This window comes from Pimephales promelas, chromosome 13, assembly GCF_988280905.1.
Source record: "Pimephales promelas chromosome 13, fPimPro1.hap1.1, whole genome shotgun sequence".
Lineage (NCBI taxonomy): Eukaryota > Metazoa > Chordata > Actinopteri > Cypriniformes > Leuciscidae > Pimephales > Pimephales promelas.
Window position 1 is genome coordinate 9,290,038 of NC_142781.1, and position 15,276 is coordinate 9,305,313.

Here is a 15,276-nt window from a genome sequence, read left to right on the forward strand (position 1 = left end):
GTATATTCAATATTTTCTAAAACAAAATGATAGCTTTGTGTGAGGAAAAAGTTCTTACAGGTCTTGTGAAGACATGTTTCAACAGGTAAAAGTAGGATACTTTTAATGAAATGTCAACATTTTAGAAATACTTTTACCTGTGGTGTCATTGAGTAGGCAATTGAGTAGGCTAACGTCTCTAGAGCTCACGCGAGAATCGCACTTGTAATAAACACATCCAAAACATCTTGCACGAGGAGCATTTTTTGACATTTTTCAACTTTTTGAGGCTTTCTACACTGGACACAAAGTAAATATTATAACCTGGAACATTTACCTTTCTGAATGGGTGCATGATGATGATTGCAATGCACTTTGTGTTCAAGACCTGTTAAATCTTTGAAGGTCTAAATGCAACAAAATTTGGCTTGAACTCGTGTACAAAAATCTGAATTTGTTTTCCCATTTAAAGCATCAGCTACACTAGCTACAGAAGCTGACTCGGCCTGCCACAGTAGACTGACTGATCTGAGCGGACCACTCTCAAAATTTAGATGGTTCTTTTTGGGGTAAACATTCACCTCTGGAAAGATGAATGTGTATTTAAAATTGGTCATTTACAGTATGTTGAAGAAATGTGAAATTATTCTTAATTCTATACTGAGAAAAGCCAGAAAATGAATTTTTGGCTTATGGGTATGAAAGACAACAACTAACAGAATGCACTTGCAAGTCTAACAAGTCTAAGCTACTAGTGAGTCTCTGTGACATCGCCTAAAATGTCCAGGATTCGGCTTTTGCGTTCTAAATTCGCCATTTATCAAGTTTACTGAGGCAAGCAAGGCTAGGGCCATGGGAGAATGACACGAGGCCCGTGGCGTGATTACTGATGAACGACACCTGTGAGAAGCATCAGTCTTGTATCTCTCACGGAGGAGTAGGAATTTTCTTAGCAATGCTACCGATCACTTGTTTAGCGTTCATGTAAACACGACATTCAGATTCACCAATCGGTATGAATTCAGTTGAAGATTGAAACAAAAGGTGTGCATGTAAACAAATGAATGGCGACTCCATTTCGGACCTTGATGGCCGGACATGTCCGGTAAAAAGAGGATTATGGAAGGCCTACTGTATAACCCCTGCAACTCAGCTTTCTCCACAGAACAAGAGCCTAGCTTAGCTTCCAAATAAAAGAGGGCTGACACTATTTTGTACATTCTGTGAGTAAAAACATGCGGAAAAACTCCTTCTACTGGTTGTAGTTTTTAGTCTCTGGCCAAAAAATCCTCTGATGATGAAATGTCAGATTTTTTCCAGACAAAAATACAGAAATTTCTCGTCTCAGGGGGATATGAGGGAGGAAAGCATGGTAATTCGAAAATACTACAGGTTTTCTACTGATACAAAGCTTAATGCTAAATCCTGAAGTATCCTTTAACAATAAAAACATCTTCCATACTTCCACTTTAATACTAAGAGGATAGTAGTTAAAGGTTTGGACATGAGATCTGAGGTCTCTTAATTTCTAAAGTTTTAATTTGTTCTAATTCATGGTACCAAGTTGTGGCATTTGCATCAAGTGGATGATTTTTTAGACAAAAACATAAATGCATACAAGATTTTGTCCCCAGGCTCTGAGAATTCAAGCTATAGCCCTAGTTCAAGGAGACTAAATGGAGAAGATCTAAGGATCCTGGTTCCTACCTGAATGGTTGGTGGTGAGCGTTGCTTGCGGGTAGTGGTGGTTGACAGTGTGGTGGTGGTCTCGATGAAGGTGGTGGACATCTCCGGCGGCATGGAAGTGGTGGTGCGTGAGGGGCTTCTGCTAGTCGGTACATCTCCAACCAGCCTCACACTGCCATTTATCTTGATGTTAACATGACCTTCAGCTGCCATGTTGAGAACCTTCAGGCCATTGTAATAGAGACCAGAGAGCTGGCCTTGATATGGCCGCTTGCGGTCATTACCGCCTATTGAGATGGTGGCTTGGGTGTTAAAAATGGTCAGCTGACGACCTGAGGGGAAGACCAGCGAAGAAGAAAACAGTTAGAATTGTTTATGTTACTTATTGTATTTTTTAAATTTATTTAGCTAATTGACTAACTTTATCGTTAACGCTTGAGCTTTTAAAATCCAAGCATAGCATTAAAAATGAATGTTCTTTATTGACTTGACTGTGAGGTCTGTCTCATGCAAATGTTTTGAGGCAAATTCCAAATGTCTTTTCATATGGTTAGAAATAGAAATGCAGGCCGATTAAAGCTATTACATATTTAGAATTCTATATTAATGTGGGCAAAGGAAGAAATCTCATACATTTCAAAGGAACATCATGTTGATTCATGCATGTAGAACCACTAATGGGATTTCAAAGTGGCTTTAGACAGTGTTAAAGGGACTTTAAAATCATCTTATGCAGTTTAGGCAATGACCTTTAAACACATTTAATAATCCAAAGGACTTTAATGGTAAATTTGATGAATGGTCACCCCGCCCTTTCATCCTTTTTTTGAATGAAACTGTGAAGAGGTGTCAGTCGATTTCATCACCGGCTACAAACACAAAACTGCGTCAGCAATTGAGTCAGCAAAGTGACGTTTCACTAATATTTCAGCGCCAATTTGTTGTCTTTAGAAACGTGCTGCATTACGGGTTGGGTTTATGGCCTATTCAACCACTAACACTAGCGCTATGGAAGATCATTCCAATGAAAATTAAAAAACAAATATCATGACTTGTATTGAGTTCTGGTTTAGATTTAAACCTGGAGACTATGCACTTCTGCAGTGTTATTCTTGGTTACCAGTCCCTTTAACTGGTCAATGATCTGATGGAAATAACAAAAGAGGATCACAATCCACATAAAAAAAAAAAAAAAGAATACGAAAATATTACGTAATGGGAAGGGAAGTAAATTATGAACATTTTAGGTTAATTAGTGGCAAAAGGCTGATCAGAACTGGTTGGAAAAAAATATAACGAAACGGCATGACAAGGAGCATATGAACGCAAATTAAAATCAACGAAAACAAAAGAAAACACTGAGGGTCTTATGAAGGTTACCTTTCTCATGTAGCCAATCTTCGACCGGCCGGGTATATTTGAACGGGATTTTCTTATTAGCCATTTGATAACGCTCAATGTCGCTGTTGCCTTTAAAGTTTGAAAGTTTAAAAGACATCTTAGCACATTGCACATTTATACACTGTTTAAGAAGGTTTAGCCGTGTTTAAAATGATTTAGTTCTTGTTTAGGTTTCATTGACAGGTTAAATTCAGTTTTAAGATTATAAAGCATTTTTTTTTTATCAAATAACCAACTCATAAACAGTTTAACACACATAATTATTTGGAACAAGAATCACGCATAACATTTCGACTTTATGACAACATACAGACAACTGTGAAAGCGAGACTAACAATTCATTTCAAACAGTATTTCCATATCCTGCTCAGCAATCCTTAAAATGAGGTGTAACAGTTTTCCCACTGGACATCATCCGCTCTTACATTTCAAGGGGCCAAGGAACACTTTACAAACTATTTGTAAGGGAAAGAGTGAATGAGAATGAGAAAGAGAGAGAGATAATGTGTAGAAGCTCTAAACCTGCTGGGAAATAAGGCTTGTGATGACACAGATTTGAGGAAGACACTGCATACAGATGAGATCATTACAGCGGGGTGTGTGGCCTGCTGCTGCTGGGTCCCTGGAATCCCTCAGAGGATTCTGCCATTGGACTCTGTTATATTTCTTTCTCTGACCTGACCTGAGTGAAGTGTTAGTGCTGTAAGATGGAGTGAAGTGTTAGTGCTGTAAGAGGGAATCTAACATCTGCCATCTTGGGTGAGCTTATGTCATGCCCAGCTGCTCTAAACACATGCTGCAACCAGTTAATCAAATGTTGGAGAAATGTCAACCAGTTCATGAAATGTCAAATAAACGTAGGAGCTTTAATATTTCAAGCGTTTGTTGAATAAAAGTTGGTCATAATGAATGAAACGGCATGTTTTTCTTTCAAACTAAAGTATATTAAAAAGATTCTCATCTGAAGTTTTTTTTAAATAAAAGACTAAATCCACTGGTTACACTTTATTTCAATGGTCCACTTCAACACTTCCAGGGCTCGGATTTCGGTGCGGGATTGCGCATAATTTGAATCATTCCCGCAGGTCTCCTCCCACTTATAATGCGTGAAATTCCCGCAAACATTGACTCACTTTAGCAGGTTGTATTAGTAAATGAATCCACACAGATTATAAAATCAAATCAGTAATTTTAAAACTTTCTGTGAGAAAACCCGCATGAGTGATTCAACGATGTTGCGTCTTCTCTCTCTTGTCTCTCAACATGTGTTGCACAAGGCAATCGTTCAGGCGGCGATAATACACTCACGTTTCGGAGTCGGGATAGAAGGAATTGTCAATTGCATAATCGGACCAGCATTGCATCATGGGTAAATAAAGTTTTTTAAGTCTCTTTTTCATACAAGCCGCCTCAAAAACAGCTCAAAAACAGCAAAAAAGGGTAACAATAGTTCTTTTTCGTGGATTATATCACTTTAACAGTCAAAAACATGCAAAAATTATGTCAATTTCAGTCTTGGTGAGTATCCTCTAAACACAGTCAGCTATGTCTTAAATAAGCATACATCGCACGTGAGCGTATAATGTTAGTGGCTACAGGATCTGTGTACGAGCTCACAGTGACAGCAGCCATGGTCTGTCATTAATTTGGTTGTCAAAACAACAAAACATAGCTTTCATTTTAAAGACTCAGGATTAATATCAATATGTATTGAATTTAGTTCTCAGGACTAAAAATAAGCCAGTGTTATTTTACACTTGATTACTTTATTCAGTCTCTGTAGTACTATTTCTGAATACTGGAGTCAGACCTAAGCAAAAACTTTTCTCTTTATAGGTATCTTTATTCTATTGTATTTTTTCTTTTTTCAATTTAATTCAAAGATGGAAATCAAGCTTCCTTGTGTTGCGTAAATTCTTAAGAACAAAATTACCCCATTGTAAAAATGCAATGAGTGAGCAATGAGCATACATTTTAGGAGATCAATGTAATTTAAAAAAAAGAAAAAGTATAAACTCCCCCTCAAAAGAAAAATTCCCCTCCATAAGAATCACCTAAGGGGGGATTTCCCCTCCCCCATTTTCCAAAACGTAATTCAGGCTCTGACTTCAATGGTCCACTGTTTTCTTTTTAAGTTGCCAGCCAACTTTTTGGTAATTTTCACAAAAATGTAATGGCCCCCAAAATATTTTGTTGTGTGAATGACCTGCAATAAATCAAAAGAAAGAACAGACCTTCTGCTTAAAAAAAAAAAAAAAAAAAAAAAGTGGTTTAATGCATTCTGCATTCTTTTGCATTCTTTTCTAATCAGCACTTGATTGTGGGTAAGTTTCATAAACAAGATAAATTTTGAGCAAAGAGCTGAGAAAAGTGGTTACACTTTATTTCAATAGTCACTTTAGACGTTCTACTAATTATAAGTAACCTTTCAACTACGTGTCAACTAACTCTCATTAGAGTATTAGTATAATATAGTAGACTGTCCAACCCGATCTCACGACCAAGTCGTACGAATTCGACGAATGATTAAAAAGTGGCTAATTCGTAACAATTCATACGACCTCACTCGTACGAATTAATACGATTTTGCTAAATCGTACATATTTTACGAATTGGCCAATTCGTATGAATTCGTACGAATGACCTACCCCTTACCCCGCCCCTAAACCTAACCGTCACGTGGGTTTAGAAAAATCGTACGAATTAGTACGAGTGAGGTCGTACGAATTAGTACGAATTAGCCACTTTTTAATCATGCGTCGAATTCGTACGAATTGGTCGTGAGATAGTGTTGGACTGTCAGTAGACTGTTAGGTTATGGTTAGGTGTTAGTCGCCAAGTTACTTATAGTCAGTAGAATGTCTGTTGGGGGACCAACAAAATAAAGTAGATATTAATATTAATTAGCAGATATTAAGCTGACAGTCTACTAATACTCTAATGACAGTTAGTTGACATGTTGTTAAAAAGTTACTTATGGTTAGTAGAATGTCTGGAAAAGTGGACTATCGAAATAAAGTGTTACCAGAAAAGTTTGTCAAAGACTCCATCTGGATTAAATTCAGTACGACTATCAACACATTGATGGAATAGATCGAGTCAATCAACACCTCTTTGGGGATGACCCATTTCCTGACCCATCGGTAAGGCTGTTTTGATTTACTGTATATGCAGTTTATTGTTGATGATCACATTATTTTTCATATGCATCTGCTTATGAGATCACTAGTTTCTGCTTCTTCTTTGCCCGTGTATTGATTTAGATTTTTGCCTGTGTATTGATTTCGAGAAACGAAAAACCTTAAAATCTCGTTAATGGCAGAGAACTGTTTTCTCATGTCAACCTACTCTAACTGTACGTTCACACCGCCCTCCGACTTGAGCTTCCAAAGCGGCCGGAAGTCATTCATTTTCAATGGAAGCTGGCTTTTCTCAGCTGCAAGGAGCGTCAAATCCATCGGCGTCGCGTTTTGGGCGTTTTGAGCGTTTTGAGCATCAATCAGAAAGTTGAAAGAAGCTCAACTTTATGGTAATGAGCTGTGACGCGGTTCAGCGGCAAAACGCCAGCAACCAATTGGAATGTAGACGTCTTTCATATTGGCTGATTCCGGAGAAACATACAATGTTAACTTTTGTTCCTACCAAAACATTAGTTCCGAGAAAATAGAAGAGAAGCTAACCATCGCCGTTGCTGTGTTTCCTACTGGTTTCGTATCATTTATGACATGACATTGTTTGCTTATAGTGACCGCATGAGCGCAACTTTTATTTGAAATATTTACGAACGCTCATTTTAAAGTGGGGATGCAATTAATTTGCTCACGGTGACACTGATTTCACCGCAAATAATAATAATAATAATAGCTAACTATTTTTTTCCCGACCAAATGTGACCAAAACGGTTAAAAAATGCTGTCATTATAAAAGGTTTCTTCAATGTCTTGCTTGTTTTTTTCTGTTTATTACATTTCATGTTGTGACACTTCTATTCTCCCTGCAACGTCAGAGTGCTCAAAGCGTCAAAAGCTTCCCCGTACTTTTTGACAAGCGTCCTTGACAGGGCGGCGGTGTGAACGTACAGTCAGAGTAGACTGTAGAATAGAGGGCTGCATTGGGATTGAGTCCCGCCGGGTCCTGTGGGACCCAACGCAAATCTGGCGGGAGGGGGCAGTTTGAACTTTGCTGCGGGCGGGAATGGACGGCTGAAAAAAAAAAAAACTCGTGGTAGCCTAAGCGTTTTAGATGTCCCCGATCATCTATCATGATCACCGATTCATCTTCCTGATCAGTGTGTCAGAATACATGCAGAACAGGGAAACTCTTTAATAATAGTATTACAAATACGTGTTTTGTCCTGCGGGACGGGAGAAGAGACAAAAACAATGCATTTCTATTATTGTGCCGGAATAAATTTTCTGAGTTTTGCGGGTGCGGCCGGGAGTGGACATACATATTGCGGGAGCGGGCGGGAGTGTAACGCATATGTTGTGGGAGCGGGCGGTTATGGTCAGAAATTCAGGATGAAGGAAAAAGTCCCGCACAGGGCTCTACTGTAGAACACTGTTTGGTTAGGGTTATCCTGTAAGGGTTAGGATTAGTAAAATAAGTTGATGATGCAAAGTTACTTAAAATGAGTTTAATGTCTGTTGGTGGAGCATCAAATTAAAGTGTTATGAGATATTAAGCAGACAGTCTACTAATACTCTAATGAGAGTTGTAGGCCTAGTTGAAAAGTTACTTATAGAATGTCTAAAGTGGACCATAGAAATAAAGATTTGTAAACTTATAAAGATTTGGATAGTGTTTTACAAACACTCTTCTTTTGTGATTTGCCTTTGATATTTTAATATAACAGGGAATATCACTAAAGAATAATCCCCCAACCTACTTTCCATTTTCCCGTTTTCTGGAACACAAAGAGGTATATTCTGAAGAAAGTTCATGCTATTCTTTTCTATACTTTAAACTACAGTACTGCAATAAGGTGGACAAGTAATATGGAGAATTTGTATGTTTTCCTGGTTCTTTTTTTGTAATTTTTAAAACTCAACAGCATCTGTACCCACTTTCTCTCATTGTATGAAAAAAAACTGCATGAACATTCTTCAAAAATATCAATAAATTATAGAATTTTTAATTTTTGAGTTCCTATGCTTTTTTTTTCTCATACAGTACATCTAACTTGAAAAATATACTTTACATTAATTCTCTGGAGATGTTGTAATGGGAGAAAAGAAAGAAAGAAAGAAAAAAAACCCTACAGCCTAAAAGAAAAAAAAATGCAAAAAGGATTTGAAAAGAGTAACTCAACACATCTCACTTAGCTAAAGCTACTGAGCGCTGAGTCACAGCGTACCTTCTTAGAACTTCAGAAAGAGAAAAAGGTGCATAGAATAGGAGTGCTATTCAGAAACACAAAGGTTCGACAGTGACAGGGATGAGAAATGGATGTGGCCGGTAGCGATTTAAAGCCCTGCTTTTCTTGTGCTCTCCTTTTAAAATAGGCAAAAAAGGGTCTTCAAAGTGAGCTGGTGACTGCTGGCGGAGCAGGGGGGATGTGGGCGAGGTAAAGGGGTGAGGGTGGGGGGTAATAAGTAGCTTCCAGGGCTGCCGATGCCTTTGATCCAGACGGGCAGCGCATGCGAGCCTGGGGGTGGAGTGGCTTTCCTGGATGGAGGCCTGCATGCAGATCCAGATCCAGAAGAGCTTGAGGGTTTGGACATTCATTTTAGAAAACAGACGCTCTGCCAGAACTTGCTATCTCTCATGCTAATGTGAATATATATTATGATGATCTCTGCAGAGCTTTCTAACCCCCAAACAATGTTTAATGAAAATCGCTATACTCTTTCAATACTCAACACCACCCGATATACTTCAAGTGGAACTGGCGTTTGGTGTTCGAAACAGCTTTCCAAAGCGAACTTTCTGGAAAAGGTAAACACATTTGAGCTACCACTGGTCAGTGGAGATTTCGTAATGGGAATATAATCTCCATGGACCAGTGGAAGTGCAAAGGTGTCGTACCTACTACCTAGGTGTGGCTCTGAGGCTCCGTGTAAATTTTCCCCGGTTTGTTTAGTCCGTTGTAAAAACATCAGAATTCCGTAAGTAAAAACATGAACGGTAACACTTTATATGGAGGGGTGTGGATAAGACTGACATGACACATGTCATGAATATGAAGGAGGGTTTATGCATGCTTATAGCAGTTGTGACATTCGCTTAATTTTGACATTTTTAATGCAAATATGACATTGTTTGATATGTCTTTGTTATTACAACTTGACATATACCAATACATAATAACCAGTCAGTGTCTTAGTAATGACAATTTGACATTACCAAAACAACATAAATTGAAAAAACAACATGACATAGCAGATTAATTATTAAACTTAAGAAACCACTTATCTTTATGGATTAACGTTACATTAAACAGTTTTGACATTGGCTGTCATGAGGCCATTATAACTGTCCTGAATATTTTTCTTGACCTCAACTCATTATTATGTCATTAAAATGTTATAATGGCCTCATGACGGCCAATGTCAAAACCAACCACCTCACAGTTTAATGTAATGTTTACCCATAAAGCTAAGTGGTTTCTTAAGTTGGATAATTAATCTGCTATGTCATGCTTATGACATATTTATGACAGGTTGTGTTGTCTTGATAATGTCAAGTTGAAATGGCAAAGACACTGACAAGTTATGATGCATGGATGTATTTGCATTAAAATGTCATAACTGAGCGAATGACACTTAATGACAGTTGTCATAAACATGCATAAAACCATGCGTCATGTCAGACTTATGCACACCTGCTGCTTTATAGTAGAAATGTAAGTTTTTTGAATAAAGCGTTTAGCAGTTTTGATCATTTTCACCAAAGTTTCATGGCCCCCAGAATATTTTGTTGTATGAATATCTTTTAAACTACAGTAAAAACATTTTCTAGCTTCATGTATCAACATTATCAACACAAGTTTCATAAAAAAAGGCAAGATCTTGAGCAAAAACCTGAGAAAATCACGTTTTGGTCAAAGACTACGTCTGGATCAGATTCAGAATGATAATCAAAGCACAGATCGAGTGCATCAACACCCCCAAAGCTTCACAGTCCTGTGGCCCGTCCCGGGTCAACATTTCATTCAGTAACATTAGGCATTTATATACTGTTTAATATTGATGATGATTGATGATGTTAATATTGATATTTGCATATGCTTATGCTTACATATGATATCGCTTGTTTCTGAGTCTTCTTCGCCTGTGTTTTGATCGGGAGATTCAGTACTCTTTTAGAAGTTGTTTAATAGCGCCCCCTCCCTTGCAACAATGAAAACACGGAAAGCCGGAAGTTTCTGTCAATAGCGGGAAAGCGTTTTATGGAATTTTACATGAAAAGTGGGAAAAGATTTAATTAATTTGTTGTATAAAGTGCTATATAAATAAATGTGACATGACTTTACTGATTTCAGAGCTGGTGCAAACATATCCACCTCTCTGTGATCAGATGCTTTCTTAACAAATGTTTTCTCACAGCAGTCATTTTTGTTGTGTTTATTTTGTTAAAGAGAGGAAAGCGTGCAGCACATATTTACATATTCATCTAAACAGCGCTCTCAGCAGTGTGAGCGGCGTCAGGATGTTCACAAACAGTATAAGCGTTTATATAACTTTACAACACAATCCTGGAGAGTCACATTTCCTCTTCCATAAGAGCTCAGATCAACAGAAGAGCTCTAATCTGTGAGAGATGTCTCTGTTTCCTCCCCTCCATCAGCACATTTGTGTAGGTTTCCCGCTAGAACAATATCTGAATCACTCCCTTCAGATGGAAGCGCTTTAGTCAAAACAAATGCTGGCGTGGTGTCAGTGCATCCCCTTTCAGTGCCAGAGATTTGCGGTAGGGGGCCGTCAGCAGATGCTGTAAGCATACAAACATGAATTCTGTTGCCAGCTCCTCATGACCCGGACTGGTGAAGAAGTGAGAAGGGTCTGCTCTTGACTGGAAAGCAATCAAACCTTGACTATGAAGGTCTCGTGAACACATGTCAGAATAATGTGTGTTCTGCTGGGAAGTGCTGGGCTGTTCACTGTCTCCATTGAAGGGCTAAAGGAAGTTCTCTTTGCATTTATATCTACACTTAGTTTGTTTAGGCCACTGATTTTCATGACAAATGCCCTACTTTTATAACTAAACCATAATGTTGACATGTCATGTGTGGTTTTCTTGTGGTTTACAAATGTAAGAACAAGGGTGAAATTTAATGAGCAAATACAAAGTTAAGGGCTGTATTAATATTGTGTCTAGTTTAAAGAAATCACGTCATGTCATATGGTTGAATTGGTAAAAAAAAAAAAAAAAAAAAAAAAAAAAAACAGAGTGTACCTATCGATTATAGCATCACCCTTTAAATCTACCGCGAAGGAATTACTGAAAGTCTGCCATGATGGGAAGGTAATTGAGTTATTGAAGAAGGGAAAACGTTCCCCACTTCTCCCAGGAGAGCTTGAGCCTGTTGCTGTCTTTCAATTATCTCTTCTGCCATCTGTTTCTTCCAAGTAAACACACACACACACACACACACAACGGCAATAGTCCATCAACTGAAGCCACATTTTCCACCCTGCAATGCGAGCAGCTAAAAAATGTTATTCTGAAATCACATGGATGGAAAATGCCAATGTCACTAAAATACACTTTGCAGTGAGTATGACTGACTTGTAAGAAATACACCTATCTTTTAAGTAAACAATGTTGTTCTCACTGTTAATCTCATTTATAATCCTTCTTTAATGTTGACTTTTGCTACAAAAATTCTCATGTGCTTGTATATATAGGACTGTGCAAGCTTTCGGGGTGTTAAAGAAAGGATTTTCTCAGCCTTCTGATAGTTTGTTGAGTTTGGCTGAGTTTGTTTAAAAGCAGAGGTTCTGTTATTTCTTTTGATATGTTTTGTGTTCTGATATTCCAACACAATCTCACAGTAATTCATAACGATTTCTTTGTATATTTTGTAACACTTTACTTGAAGGGGTGTGCATAAGACTGACATGACACCTTCATAATCATGACAGGACACGTCATGAATATGAAGGAGGTTTTATGCATGTTTATGACGACTGTCATTAAGTGCCATTTGCTCAATTATGACATTTTTAATGTAGATATGACATCGTTTGAGATGCATTTGACATAAACCATATATGATAACCAGTCAGTGTCTCGGTAATGACAACTTGACATTACCAAGACAACATAAATTGTCATAAAAATGCCATAAACATGACACAGCAGATTAATTATCAAACTTAAGGAACTGTCGTGAATATTTTTCTTGACCCCAACTACAGTGGTACAAATTGAATTTAAAAAAAATATTTTGGGGGCCATGAAAGTTTTTTGAAAATGATAAACATTTAACTGGGCGGCAGTGGTTCATGTAGGTTGTCTACAGACCAAGTGTCGAGGTGTCCATGAGCAAGACACCTAACCCCAGCTGCTCCCGACGAGCTGGATGGCGCCTTGTATGGCTGACACCGCCGTCGGTGTATCGCTTTGGTGACCATTAGGTCTATGAAAGCGCTATATAAATGCAGTCCATTTACCATTTAACTGGTGGGGAAAGAGTTAAATTTCTCCTGCATTGAGAACTGCATTGCCCATTATGCTTGATTAAAACATATGAATAAGCTCAGAGATTACGGGTACCCTGGATTTTCTCACACCACGCCATAGCAACACAGCTGTAAGGATCTGGTAACAGTTTATCGAGCGAGACAACAAGAACGCACAGCATCACTAACGTGGAGGATCTCAAGTGCTATTCAGTCGATGAGTCTGAATCCTAGACCGTAATTACTCAAGAGATGGAACAGCCTTTAACAGAAGAATTGAAATCAATAATTGTCAAATTAAAAACATTGAATGTCCAGCATAATAGAATTTCTTGTGCGTAAAAACGAGTCAGAGAATTACCAAATCTGCAATTGAATGATGGCTGGAGGGAGTCAAGGAGCTAAATGTCATCAGAGGCAAAGCTTTAATGAAATTCGGAGAAAAATGTATATGCCGTTTAATATCGAGTACTTGCCTGATTCAAAGCTGTGGGGTTTAATCGAGGCCAATATGTAACATCATTGATTGAATTCAGGGGAGCAATAGGTCTTGATGATCAGCGTAACTTAGCTGGACTTTACTGCTTTTCTAACCAGAATTCCACTGCACATGACAAGTAGTTAATACCTCCCAAAGATAAAGAAATAATGAAACTTTTTCAGTAAGTCCACTGTGCACAATATGTACATTTCTTGGATTTATGGAATAACTGAATGAGCACGTACATGTGAAACCTTATAGCACTCAACAAAAAATGCATGGAATAATATATCCAGCAATACAGTGCACTTAAACTGACTTTCCTGGACGAAAATTAATTTATGATTTATGAATTAGACATTCATCAGAGTGATGTCAACAATGTAGCATACTAGGTAGCTTACTAGAAGAATAGATGTATTATGGGTGGAAGGAACACAAACAGACAGATCTATTAAAAAGACAAATTGTTCAGATTCTACTCTTTAACTCTTTTTTATTTCTGTTTGACGAGTCATGTTAATATGGCAGTCTATCCTCGTTAATTTCTTATTTGATACATGGGTGGGTCACAGTCACAGAACAGTCTTATTTTATGGAAAATGTGTGGTTTACACTATGCTACGCTAAACACCAGTTCTCAAAGCTATTCTGTGGAGATCCAGTGTAAAAAATACCCCATCCTTTAAAATACGACTAGATGTCACAAGGAACGTCTACCGAATGAATGTTTCACATAGACTACATCATTATATCATTACATCATGTCTCTGAGGCTAATTTGAGACTTAATGATGCAAGAGCCTCAATAGAAGCCACTACACCTCCAGCCGCTGTGAAGGTTTATTTATCCATGTACACAAACTACGTGTATTGACTTTGACCATTCAGGACGTTTCAGGCATTATATTTAGCTTTAAGTGTGGCTAATAGTCTGCTAGGAAAATGGCATCCTATCTCTGGCTCTTTGTCAGTGTCCATAACAGATCCAGCTTGAATAGTGAGCTAATGTTGTAGCAGAATTAGCCTGTCCCTTCCGCCTGTATGTTGGCCATTTTAAGGCTATCTCTCTTTAGATAGACCTGCCATTGAATACAGCTTGAGTAACCCTGACGAGAGCTGCTCTCTAATTGGACGAGAAGTGCAGGGGCCAGATATCCCACGGAGGGCGCCGAAACAACAGAGACATCAAAGTGGAGGACACAGAACCCAAATTAATTGAGTGTGAAGGGTTTTCGAGAGGTTTTTTTTTTTTGATAGCGTTTGAGGGCAGTATTACAGCATGCCCTATTTCTCCATGTAGCTAGAGCTTCTATAACAAACCTCTGCTGTATTTGATGAACTCATTTGTATTCATCCATCATTGCGAGCTTCCTAAGTCTGAGAGTCACAGATACACAGAGGTCTGGGGCTCATTCTCCCACAGCTGCTGTATCTGCCACAATACTGCCTTAAACCTGCGCCCTACTCTTCCCTCTGCCTTTCAAAACCTCTCAAAAGCAGCTGGCCAGGTGTCATGGCGCTAATCGCGGGGACAAAGGCAACGGCTTGGCCTGCCATTGTGCACAGGCCAGGTGCCCAGGCTTGATTACTTCCACATATGGATATTTCCGAGGACAATTAAGAAAGAAATGCAAGCCAAGTCGATCGAGTTAAGTGGCATTTGCTTTATTCTTTGCAGTGTCCTTTCTCTTCCATGCCTTTCCCTCAGCAGAATGGAGATCAGTGTTATAATTATGAACACCTGTTCCCATTTTCTGAAAATTTGCATGCCTTGAAACATGCAGATTATAAATTAAATGGGCATGAAAAATATGTTGTCCTTTGCTGTACACCCCTTGATTTCCTTGAAAGCACATGATGTCCAGTGGGTTTAACAGTAAAAACTAATAACTCTTACAGAAACTTAGTAAGCAGGTGTTACCTGATGGAAAGTGCTCGTTGATTGGCCAGTTGTCCACCTGTAAGGTGGCGTTTCCCCCGTTCCTTGTGAAGCGCACCACATGATATTTCCCATCATTGACATCTGTAGTCAACTCTTTGACGCTGATGTCCACTGTACCGATGTTGAACGTTACGCCCACCTTTCCTTCTTCCTGGAAT

The 15,276-nt window shown here is 38.5% G+C and overlaps 1 protein-coding gene across 24 annotated transcripts in view; it reads right to left on the bottom strand.

Moving 5' to 3' along the window:
- nrxn3b (neurexin 3b) overlaps positions 1–15,276 on the bottom strand; it is a 431,860-nt gene that overhangs the window by 43,278 nt on the left and 373,306 nt on the right. For 14 of the 24 annotated variants that reach the window (XR_016145978.1, XR_016145977.1, XM_089118438.1 and 11 more), the window contains 3 exons: positions 15,098–15,269; positions 3,046–3,135; positions 1,687–1,997 (listed from right to left, as the gene is read on the bottom strand). Coding sequence is in view for 22 of the 24 variants with exons in the window: in XM_089118438.1 (XP_088974564.1) it covers positions 1,687–1,997; positions 3,046–3,135; positions 15,098–15,269 (573 nt within the window). In the remaining 2 variants the exon portion in view is untranslated. The remainder of the gene's footprint in view (positions 1–1,686; positions 1,998–3,045; positions 3,136–15,097; positions 15,270–15,276) is intronic. The other 10 variants (XM_089118444.1, XM_089118445.1, XM_089118442.1 and 7 more) reach the window with 1 other exon arrangement.